This window comes from Eleginops maclovinus, chromosome 9, assembly GCF_036324505.1.
Source record: "Eleginops maclovinus isolate JMC-PN-2008 ecotype Puerto Natales chromosome 9, JC_Emac_rtc_rv5, whole genome shotgun sequence".
NCBI lineage: Eukaryota > Metazoa > Chordata > Actinopteri > Perciformes > Eleginopidae > Eleginops > Eleginops maclovinus.
In genome coordinates, this window is record NC_086357.1 from 16,510,189 (window position 1) to 16,522,173 (window position 11,985).

Genomic DNA, 11,985 nt, shown 5'->3' on the forward strand with positions numbered 1-11,985 from the left:
TGTGTGTGTGTGTGTGTCTTCTGAGGGGTGTCAGCTATTCTGTATAGGACGTCTTTACTGCTTGTGGCAGGAGTTGTTCACTGGAGCTTCTGGTCCCAGACAGAGTGCTGCAAGGCCTGTCTTGCCCCCGAGCTGAAAACTACCGCCAGCAAAACAAATCAAAAGCTATCCCCTCCCCACCTGTGTCAGCTGGAAAATGAGAGGCCGGGACATTCTGCCCAGCGGCCATTCACAATTAACAGCAATTAATTACACTGCACATGGCAGCTAAAGGGGGAAGAAGCCTCAGGAGAGATTTTAGTAAAGCTCTCTTTGCTCTACAGCACCCTCCCAGTGTCTTATTTCTTTAACGCATTAACTTTTCTCAATTGTGTGTGATCATTCCAGGAGCCTAGGTATTTTTGATTCAGTTCAAATAAAAAATGTGAATAATCTGGTTTATGTTTCAGACTGAAACCGTAAGAACAGCATCACCTAATTTGAGTAAAAGATTACAAAAAAGTGAAACAATTTGCAGATTTTTCAGTAGACAAATGACTTACTAATGCCTCTAGCTTTGAAATCCCCTATTTTGCACATTTATATTAAAAGATAAACTTCAGGTCAATTTATTTAATCCAGAATTAGGGATTTCAGTCGCCCTTTGCTGAAAAAAGTAGATTTTAAATATTATCTTTACATTAGAAGAATGTTTCTTGCCCTGCACTACTGTCACTTTTGGATAACCATGTTTGAGCAAGCTTCTGAGGCACGTTCAAATTAAACAAAGAGGCCTCGAAACGGCCGGCCAAAAGTATCATCATTACCATTCTCGTCCTGCCGCCAAGTTTAATATTTTATCTATTACACTGTCTGGCAAGTTTAAGTGCACAGCAGCTATAAGATACCCCCTAACTCCCCCTGACCCCATTCAAAATACTAATAAGCAATGTTGGATTTCACCGCTTTGGTAGTAATGAAAGGTTTCTTTTCACAAAGTTCTAGGTATAAATTTGCAAGAACGATATTACTGAGGTGTTCATTGTTAAACTTTTAAATAAATATAATCTTCTCCTTTCATACAGGCAATTATATTGTCAGAGTAGGTATCGACCTTTTCTGAATGCTGGAAACGTCAATTTGTGAGGAAACTATTCACATGCAAATAAAATCATGGAAGAATATTTTCAGTAAAATAATAACAAGTGAATGAGCTATGATTAACTGTGTTGGAGTGGGAATCTATGGAAAAATACTACCACTGCCGCTCAAACTTTTAAATCCCTGCATAGTTAAAGTCCAGAATCAATCAACCTCCGATTTTGGCTGCTCCTTGGTAAAATGTTCCCCCCTAGCTTTCAGTAATTGCAAAAAGAAATCATATCTTGAAATATATCAAATGAAACACACACGCAGAAAAAAATCTGCTTTTCAAATCCTGCAGATGCTTACTGTAATGGTTTTGATCATATTTTCGTAAGTGGTGTATGAATCCTCAAAATAGACAAATAAGTGGAGAAATTGAATAATTCACAAAAAACAGTAGGTCACTCTCATAGTAAACTTTAAAGAGACAAATATTCACCCATATTAAAATATAAATATATTTATATATATATATATATTTAAGTATTTTCCTATTTTTCCCATTTTATATCCGTTTACTCTACTACAATACTAAAATATACTTTTTACTACTCTACATTTAATTGACAGCTTTGGTCAATATAGTTGTAATTTTAGAGATACATTAAAAAAAAACATTTGATTAGAAATTTGAAATCCAAATAACTGAAATTAACTGTTTATACTTACAAACAGTTTATAACAGTTAAAATAAGCTCTACTTCAACAATTCACAACAGTACAATGGTACTCACATTTTAACACATCCGTAGTAACATTATGAATATGTCACTAAGGAGGCATTTGTGTCTGAATTATGAATCCTCTTGCGTTTGAGGTATTTCCTTATTATTTCTCATTCCAACCTCTTGTTTAAGATGAAATCACATTCAATCACAGGAGCAAAACACCATACGACTTGTAATTTGAAGTCATTGTGTCTTGAGGCAAACACCTGAACTGTGAAAATGTAAACAAGATGCTACATACCTTCTAGCTTCATGCCGACGGTGAGGCACTTTTGGAAGCGGCAGTACGGGCAGCGCTTCCTCTGGGTCTTGTCAATCTGGCAGCTCTGGTTCTCTATACATGTGTAGCGCTTGTTGTTCTGGACGGTGCGCTTGAAGAAGCCCTGCAGAGAGAACCAATTAAGACGTCAACCTGCTTGACCCCTGCAATGCGATGGTAATTGGCTCATTCACACTCCCAGACAGATGGAGAGGGACAGGCTTAATAGACACACACATAAACACAAGCACACAGACACACACACACATACATGAACACACACACATGAACACATGTACACACACACACACACACACACACACACACACACACACACACAAACACACACGCACGCACAGACACACACGGGGTGAAGTTTTTGTATAGCTAAACTCCAAATGATGTTGTGATGCTTACGGACACACATAGAGAATATAAAGCTGGGAATGAAAACAAACTTATCACAAATAAAAAAAGCTCAGTCCATCTGAAACCTTCAAAATTATATTAAAAATTAGTTTTTAAAAAGTAAATGTTTGTACATTTGCAATAACACTACACCTAATTCAATTCATTCATAACTTTAAACGAATAAGCATCACACTACTTTACCCAGACTTTTTCTGCATTATACAGTACTTATATTTCCTTACTCCTTATACACTACTTTTATTAAAAAGTATGGAATCTAAAATGTGTCCCATAAAAATAACATTGCTTTTTTCACTATTACAAATATCTCAATACATTCTGGAAAAGAATTTAGGGGAAAGCATCTTTTCAACTTTCCACTTAATTATTGAAAAATATGAGCACAGGAATCCCAAAAATCCAATAAATTATATCCATAATTCACAGTTCCGGGATTACAGAGATTCATACCTGCAACGTGGAATTAATTATAGGCAGCAGCAGTGAAAATCAAACGAAGGGAAAATGGTATTAACGTATTCTAGATCCATAACCTAGGAGGAGAATCCTTAAACCTGGTTTAAAAAAAAATAAAAATAAAAAAGAACGTACTGCTGTCAATATCTCACCAAACCCAAATTTAATTGACAATCTGCATTGCCTGATCCGTCCTCCACTAAAAAATCCACAGCACTCGGTTTTGGATTATTGACTTCTCAGTGCTAAAAAATCCATGCTTTAGAGAGAACCTTCTCTCCAATTTTCCATTTAGTGCACAGCATGCACTATAAAAATCTGAACCAAACTGGATTCTTACACGCTTTAAAAAAACACACAACATCACGTCTGGAGATTTAGCAGACAACATCCCTGAAAAGCTTTCATTTGACCGGCAGTTCAAACCAAGAAAAGGCAATCGTCAATGTGCATTTTTATTTGTAAAGCAATTCCTGAAATTTTGGCTGTGTCTTTTGCCATTGCAAAAAAATATATATATAATTTGAATCCCTCACAGTTCAACATAAGATCTATGTTCCTCTCAATAATTTAAAATGCTCTGCTGTAAAGTAGAGACAAGCTATTTAATCGGTAATGTCCAATATCATTTGTTCATTATCTCAATATTCCTGACTTTGGAATTCCATTCTAAAAAAACACACTCTCAGCAAGAAAACTGCTTTAACTTCATGTCAATGCGGGCCTTTTTTGTCTCTTGTAATGTCCGTATTTGAGCCTTACAGCATTATTATTATGCTGTTGCTCTTTCAGCTCTTTCACCCAAAATGAAGCCTGCTGGGATCGTGCCTGTTTGTGTACAACGAGCACCATGATGACGGATCAGCTTGTTGTTGTTATTCCAGCAGGTCGTGGGACCATGTTTACTTTATGTAGGCTGTGTAGTATGAACTAACACTCTCTGGTGGTAGGATTATAAGGAGGTTTCTCTTTCTGCATGTGTTTGTAGGTGTGTTCCGAGAAAAAGCAGAAAAAAGGGCATGCGAAACACAAATCCAAAGATATCTGAACCTGATAACAAATGCATCCTTTTCATGACTGCGTTATTGGGGATTGATGGGTGAATTACATCTAAAATCAAACTACAAAATTAAGTAGTGTTTTGTGATCAAATACGGCAAAAGTTATGAATCTTTCTCCGGTACTGCCTTAAAAAACTGAAACCGAGGTACTGTCATGCAACAACGAAACTAAAATATGACCTAACTCCAGTTTCCACTCAGCTGCATCTAGAGAGGAACCTCTTTTACACTCGAGATGACTTGCACTGCCTGACTGATAGCGAACATCTTATATGAAGGAGTCTGTACAATGTCAACACACCACACCATCTCTGACAAACATAATTTTACTGAATAAAGTGCACGTATTTTAAGAGATAATCAATGAAGCGCTTCAGGGAATTATCAATATCTTTCATGTTTCAAAAAGGATATACAGCACTTAAAAAAGACTTCTTGATCTACACTCTGCATGCATACACAGAGCGTTTCAACTAAACTTTGAACTGTGTTTGTGGATTGGCTCTCCAACGCAAGCCTGTGCTGTGGCTGAAAAGCAGCAGAGATGCCACTGACGTCTCCCGTCAAGCAAGTGCTTAGCATCTCAAGGTCATAATATGGGATACAATCTATAACATCTGCTTTGAATAATGACCACATAGGCAAGAAATGTGTGCTGCAGCATTAATACTGTGAGAGGCCAATTTTACACTGAATAGTGTTAACACAGAGACATTTGTCTTAGCTTAATTTTGTGCCGACAGCTTTACTGGGCAAACAAAAAAACTTGGGTAAAGCCTATTAGCTCAGTGAGGAGAACGAGGAAATAGGCCGAAAGGGAAGGTTGTTGATAGAGCTCAAATAATAGCAGCAACAGCTTGCTTTGTGGTAGCCTTATTATCACTGTGTACGGAAACATTTTGCAAGCAGACAATGTTGCTCTTCCTTTAATTAACCTGTGATGAGAGTTTTAGACGGTAAAATGCAGGCTTGTGTAAATAGAGACAGTATTATTGTGTACTTTGCTTCCTGGGTCAAACCCACATCCCCCTGCCTCCTGTGTTTGGTTGTTGCAAAAATGACAAAAACCCTTTACAAACCTCTCACTACTTTACAAAAATCCTCTGACACTCACAGAAAAAGTTTGTTACATCACTTGTCACAACAATATTTCACCCTCGGCCTCTTTGCCTTTGGTTTTCCTGTGATGTTGATGACAGGGAACTGAATCTGAACTGAAGAGCTACACTTGTTACAAGTCACTCTGGACAAGAATGCAGGCTGAATGCCTAGCGTGCAAAACTACAACTGCAAAGAATGCATCACCACAGATAAAAAGAGCTGCTAATACACTGAAATAACGCTGCCATAAAGAAATACAAGCCACAGTATTACTATCTACAAAATTTGCACAATACAAAATCATGCCCAATGGAAACTTGACAATGACAGACTTTGATGCACTACAGGAACTTTAAAGTGAAACCAATAATTAGGCAGCTATAGTACTGAGAAGTCACTACGGAAAACAATGTGACATACTAGGAACATTTGAAATTTCAAGCAGATAGGGGAAGGTCACCATGCACTCAAAACATCATTATAATAGAGAGGAGAATGAGCGCACTAACCTTGCAGCTCTCGCAGGTCAGTAGTCCGTAGTGATAGCCTGAAACCTTGTCTCCACACACGGGGCACATCTCGTCCAAGTCTTCGTCATAGGAGTAGTCCATCATTTTTAACTGGTGGGCTGAGGATGAGACGCGGCACACAGAGAGAAGTCTATTTCAGTGCTGAGCAATCTCTTTTCCAAAGCACACTTTCATCCATCAAAATGAATCACGGGGAACCACGCGAAGCAACTGAACGAGCATTTTTTTTTTAAACTTCTGTTGGTGTGGTAGAGTTTTAATTTGAGGAGGGGAAGACGATGAATAGTCGATTTTGGAAAGAGTTGAAAGGACTCAACCATTTATTTCTCCTTACTGCTGCCCTCTCTTCTACATTCGATGCAGACAGGAGCCAAAAAATAAAAAAGCGCTTGAAAGTGAGCCTCATAAATATGCATGTTTCTAAGTCGTGAAATCGCTGGGGGAAATGGAGAGATATTAGAGTTAAGGATTGGAGGAGAAAATGTTACCGCCCACAGACAAATGAAGACACACAGAGAAGCCCTTATCTCTGCAGGCGAGGAGAAAAAAAACATTCACAACCTACTTGAACCAACATTATTTATCCTTCTCGAAGAATAACTCGCAATGCTATAGGCCAACTGCTTTAGTTTATTTTATGTATTTTGGTCGTGCAAAAGCATAGGCAGCATTCAATGACTTTCTGCGTGCGATGGAAAAAAATGTCAGTTTTACGAGCTTTCAATATAAGCTAATTTAACGTGACATTTGTATATACAAGTTACTACTGTGATAGGTACATTTCATATGAGTGGCATATTTTTTCCCATGCTTTTTTTTTTTTGTATATTAAAGACTGAATATACTTCCATTCGAGTAATATTTCGATGGGTCTTGTTGAAGCCCCTTTGCCTTGCGCATGGTAATAGTTGCATGATAAGACTGTGTGACAGCGCTAAGCAAACAGTCAGGCTGACTTTTTACAACGCTACAAAAACCTTTATGGTTCTAATCATGAAAAGCAGCCAGGATCAAACAGGAAAACCTCAGTGTATGGCTGTAAAAGTGGAAATATTTTGTCAACTAGACGCCCTTCAAGGCCTTCACATAAATTACTGCTCTATTTCATAATCCACTCATCTGCTCACTGAGACCTTTTAATTAGACATGATTTCTGGTTTGTTAACGCGTTGCCCTGCTGGGATCCACGCTGCATATTCCAGCTGAAGCAACAAGTTCCACCGAGCTGCCGGTTTTTCCTCAGAAACTCGAAGCAAACTCCATTTCCGAACTTTATTCTGCCTTTAAGCGCAGAAAGGAGAACATCTGTAAAGAGCTGTTATCAGACGCACGGCAGCTGTAGATTAAGACAAAAAAAATGACATTGACGAGGCATTGGTTGCAGCTACGCAGAGGACGAGGCCGTGCTAAATAAAATTAAAATGAGTAACTCGAATTGTAAATGTTCCTAATGACATACACAATTTTTCCAGCCATATTTTTCCTTGGTTTTGGATCAAATCTTTCATACCATTATACATAATATATAGGCTACTGCTGCTATTGCCCGTTCATGTCTATAGAAAGATTAATTGCATAATGTCTTTAAAAAAGAAAAAGAAAAACCTAATTGTTTGATGTAAAGATCTGGCTAAATTGAGTAGTTGAACTCTCCAGCATCCCTGCTTCCGAAACAAACGCAGGTTTGTGCACAGTGTGTGTGCAGGTTAAGTTGCTTTAGAAGGCGAAGAATCAAACTCACCTGCTAGCTCTCACCTCGACTTGCTTGAAATTAATTTCCGAAAAACCTACATGTGTCCCTTTGCACTTTGATGTTTCCAAGAGAAAAGCTCTTTCAGTCCGAGCTACCTTGTTTTTAGCCTCGCGTAAAATGTAGATAACGGGCTCTCTAACAAGCCACTCCTTGTCTTGTGAGTGTGTGTTATCAATGGTCATAAACCAGGACCAGCCTAATTGATTGCTGGTGTATATTGCTGCGGAATGACGTGAGGGTAATAAGTGGCACGTGAGTTTATCTTGGCAAAAAAGTCAGTCAATTTGTACATTGTCTTAGCTGTATGTGGATGTTTTGCAACACACGAAGAAAAATGTAGGCATGCCGTAAGGAATAAAAAAAACAAAAATGTTTTGATTTTTTTTTTTTTTTTTTACTAAATATGTTATTTTTATCCCTTTTTTTCCACAAAGATCGAACGCAAATATATCATACAAAATTGATAAGACAGGTAAAAGAAAAATAATAACATGAAAAAGGTTTGGTTTCCTATTCAACATTATTTTGAAATGTAATTCGTTTAGGGCATTTATAAGACAAACAAACCAAGACCGATTAGAATAAACACATGTTATAAACACAACACACAATACATTAATTTAAAATCATTCGTAACACAATTCTGTATTTAAAAAAAACAAACAATTTCTACAGACTTCGTATAAGATTACATTCTTAGACGAAAGTATAGTGTCCTGAAGACACATTTAGGCAAGAGAATATTATTTAATGAAATCTCTCAAATTGAACTCTACCGTTTATTTTCTGATGTGTATGTACTGGCAAGATGTATGTTTTCCCTACTTTATGTATAAAAACTAAATCAATCAGGAGTTTATGCTGCCTAAACTAAGTCTTTTTTTATTATTATGAATCCACTTAAGTTAAAACTCTAAATGCACTCCTCTACTTCTCACAGTGTTAGCTCACCAGGCTCCCGCACACTTCCTGCATGCAGTGACAGCTGGGTGACATAATTGTTTGATAGTCAAACCTTACAAATGTCTGTCAAGGTTTGATTTGCATTGGTGGGTTACTTATTATATTTTATATATGTATCAAATATCAGAAGCCTATCCTAAACCATATTTTTTTAAATTCCAGAACAGTCTAAAAATGACCAAATTGAACACGTTCCTCATTCAATAACGAGGCTATATTGGCTATATGACCAGTATATATTTTTTAATTAAATCCAGAAATGTGCTGGATTAACGCGTGTCCAAAACTTTTTTTGACATTGAGGCACACACTAAGAACTTGCCGTCCATATATGTTTCTTAAATATGAGGAAGCTTATTCATCTGGAATGTAAAGTCTTACGAGATGTAAATGAATGACAGTTCTTACCTTGCATATTCCTTGGCATGCGCCGTTGTTCGCCATACGATCGAGAGAGTCCCAGGGATTCCGTATCGACTTTAGGCAGCATGTCAGCGCTGCCGGCCTGAGCTGCAGAGTCCGCACCGCTCCGCGGGACACCTGGACGTGAGAAGCAGATGTTCCCACAAACACCCCTCAAAGTGTCCCAAATGTCTTTTTTTTTTAGCTCTTTATCTCTTGTGTATAACTACCTCTGTCTTCCAATTATTGGAATATGCTGCGAATATGAAGCCTGATTCAAACGAGTCAGGCTGTCTTCAAACGGCCGGGCTGCATAGCCCGTGCGTGTCTAATTTAATTTACGTTTGCTTATTTAATTTCTCAAAAATTGCACTTGCGCACAAAATAGCAATAAAACGCAAACCACAGACGCGTGGTTTGTTAGGTACTTATTAGGGACAGTTCACGCTGAGTTAGTCAGTCTTACTCAAACGAGAAAACTGCAGTGTCCGGAATAAGATACGGTGGTAAATTTCCCTGTAGCTCTTCCAAAAGTCTTTTTTAGCGCGTAACCCATTAAAGTGGGACCTTAAGGGTAACTTCAGCCTTTAGCAGAATAGAACGTGCCAACGGGACCGCCCCCTCTTGTGAGTAAAGCCGGAATCGGTGTGTCGGTCGGACTGTCTGGAGATGTGGAGATCTCTCATCCTCCTCCTCCTCGCGGCTTTGTTTACTCCTCTCTCTCCAATCCCGGGCGCATGCGGTCGTCTGACATCATCTTTCTCTGACCCAATCAGGCGAGGAGACCGGGAAACATCGCCTCAAACCCTCCAGTTCCATCTCTCAGAAATTTCAGCTGTTTAATCCTGTTAATGATGGACTTTACAGGCGGAGGAAGAACAAGGAAATCAAACGAGGTGATGCAACTGTGTGTGAGAGCAGACTCCCCGTGAGCGCAGAGGCAACGCGCGAGGTATGTAGTTTAGATTACACTGCAGCACATGCACTCACACAGACACACGTGCCGGGTGTGCACGGTTTATCATGTCAAGTTTTTGTATTCACTTCCCTATCTTTATATGCGTTGCATGTATTTTATTGCAATATTGTTAACCTCAATGATCAGTTTTAGTATCATGTTATGTGCTTCTGTGGTCATCAAACTATCCCACTGAACATTCAAATGTCATAACATATCAAACAAATGTAATAAGCTCTGTCTGTCTGTCTGTCTGTCTGTCTGTCTGTCTGTCTGTCTGTCTGTCTGTCTGTCTGTATGTCTTTCTTTATTTTCTTTATCACCATATGTCTTACTTTAGAACAGGACTATTTCATTTTATAATTCAGGTTAAAAAAAACCTAACCTAACCTCTGTAGCATCTGCTTTTGAATTGCTGTGTTCAATTTTATGGAAAACGTGAGCAGAGCCGGCCTCAGGCTTAAGACGGCCTTTATTTTCGGATCAAATCGCCCCTTATGCAATAAATTATGCTTTTGCTTCTGAATTATTAAATAATTGGCTGAGCAGGGATCAATTAGTGTTCTGACGTCAGGCTCAGGCCTTTCAGTCTTTTACAAATACACAAAGACAATATATAAGTGTACGTCTTGGTCCCATTAAAGCCCCCTTCAGGCGTCCCAACATCCAAACACACACTTACTTTAGTTCACATAGACACAGTGTATTCATCACTCGGTACCACAGTCACAAGTGGAGGGTCGAAGGGGCCTCGCACACACACGCTTGTGCACACAGTTCCGTACAGTAGTTAAAATTACCAAGAGGATCCCTTTTAAACCAAAAAAGAGAGCAATAGATTTGAAGAATTAAGAGGATATAAAATGAAGTAATCTGAAAATACATAAATGTGTATTTATGTATTTAATAAATTTGAATTAGCATTTAATTTGAACAGTATGGGTTGATATGTAGCCCATTCATGATAAATATGTTTTATCAATGCATAATACGTTATTGAGTAAAATGAACTGACTGTGAAACTCAGTTATACAACAGTCTTCCACTATTTGAAACAGATATCCCTCTCTTTTCAAATATCCTGGAGTGATCTACTTTTGCCTTTTCAATAAGATGAGCTAAGTAGACATAGGCAATTTTGGATTTTAGTTTCAGTATTGTTAACCGCAGCTTTAGATTAGAGGTAAAACAGATCCTCCTCTGCTCTTTTTTCAATGAATTCTCACTAAAGAGTCTTAAATGTCTCATTGCTGGAAATGTCCCATTTCACCACAGTGTAATAGTTTCTGTCACACATTCAAATAAAGCGGAAGGTAAATAAAGGGATTGCATTTAATGACAACACTTTTAAATTACAAAACTAAATTCAAAAATTCTAAAAAAGAAATACAACAAACAAATCGTTTTCAATAAATGAATTATTATCCTGCTCTCATACCAGTTACCGCCCATCTTCCCTTTAAATATATAAACTCAAACAGATTCTTCTTTTACGTCATTTGTAGACCAGCACACAAAAGCATGTGGTCTGGATTGCAGACAGTTCCACCAATCAGCAACATACTTTTAATGCTGGTGTGGGATTGGTTAAAGATGGGTCACTTGCAGGCAGTGTCATCTGGAGTTAGAGAGTAAGGGGGGGATGCAGGTTAGGTTATAAAATGGAACTGAGACTGATAAGGCCTTCTGTGGCAAGATAGCACTGCTGGAATGATTAACTTGTACAGAGAGAGAGAGAGACAGGCAGAGAGAGAAAGAGAGAGAGAGAGGCAGAAAGAGATGTGTATAGTGGGTGCTGTGGTGAAATGTCATGAGGTACACAGAATGAAGGAAAGGATAAGAAACAGGTCAAGCAGTTCAAACAGAAAAAGACAGACAATACAAACACTATGCTCTCCATGTTTTTAATTTATTTTCATTAATAACTACAATAAATCATCAAAACTCAAGACTGAATTCCAACAGACTAAAGTGAGAGAGAGAGATAGAGAGAGACAGAGAGAGAGTCAGCTACTAACTTAAGTCTTACTTTATTGACTTCCACACAGTTTACAGTTATGGGTGGTAAAACTCACATCAAAGGAAAGGCAAAGTCATGCCGACACCGTCACTCAAACTTTGGACTAATCCGCAGCCACGTTTCACTTCCAAGTTTGGATTTATCTGATTGGCACACACACACACACACACACACACACACACACACACACACACACA

General features: G+C 38.2%; 1 protein-coding gene across 2 annotated transcripts in view; it reads right to left on the bottom strand.

Moving 5' to 3' along the window:
* nr5a2 (nuclear receptor subfamily 5, group A, member 2) overlaps nucleotides 1–9,458 on the bottom strand; it is a 59,382-nt gene extending 49,924 nt beyond the window's left edge. Inside the window, exons 1-4 of one of the 2 annotated variants that reach the window (XM_063891143.1) lie at nucleotides 9,041–9,458; nucleotides 8,817–8,948; nucleotides 5,672–5,790; nucleotides 2,095–2,236 (exon numbers count right to left, since the gene is read on the bottom strand). In XM_063891143.1, the coding sequence (XP_063747213.1) occupies nucleotides 2,095–2,236; nucleotides 5,672–5,790; nucleotides 8,817–8,898 (343 nt within the window). In that variant the 5' untranslated portion in view covers nucleotides 8,899–8,948; nucleotides 9,041–9,458. Of the gene's footprint in view, nucleotides 1–2,094; nucleotides 2,237–5,671; nucleotides 5,791–7,433; nucleotides 7,522–8,816; nucleotides 8,949–9,040 lie in introns of those variants that run through there. The other variant, XM_063891144.1, reaches the window with a different exon arrangement.
* Between the last annotated feature and the right edge of the window lie 2,527 nt (nucleotides 9,459–11,985).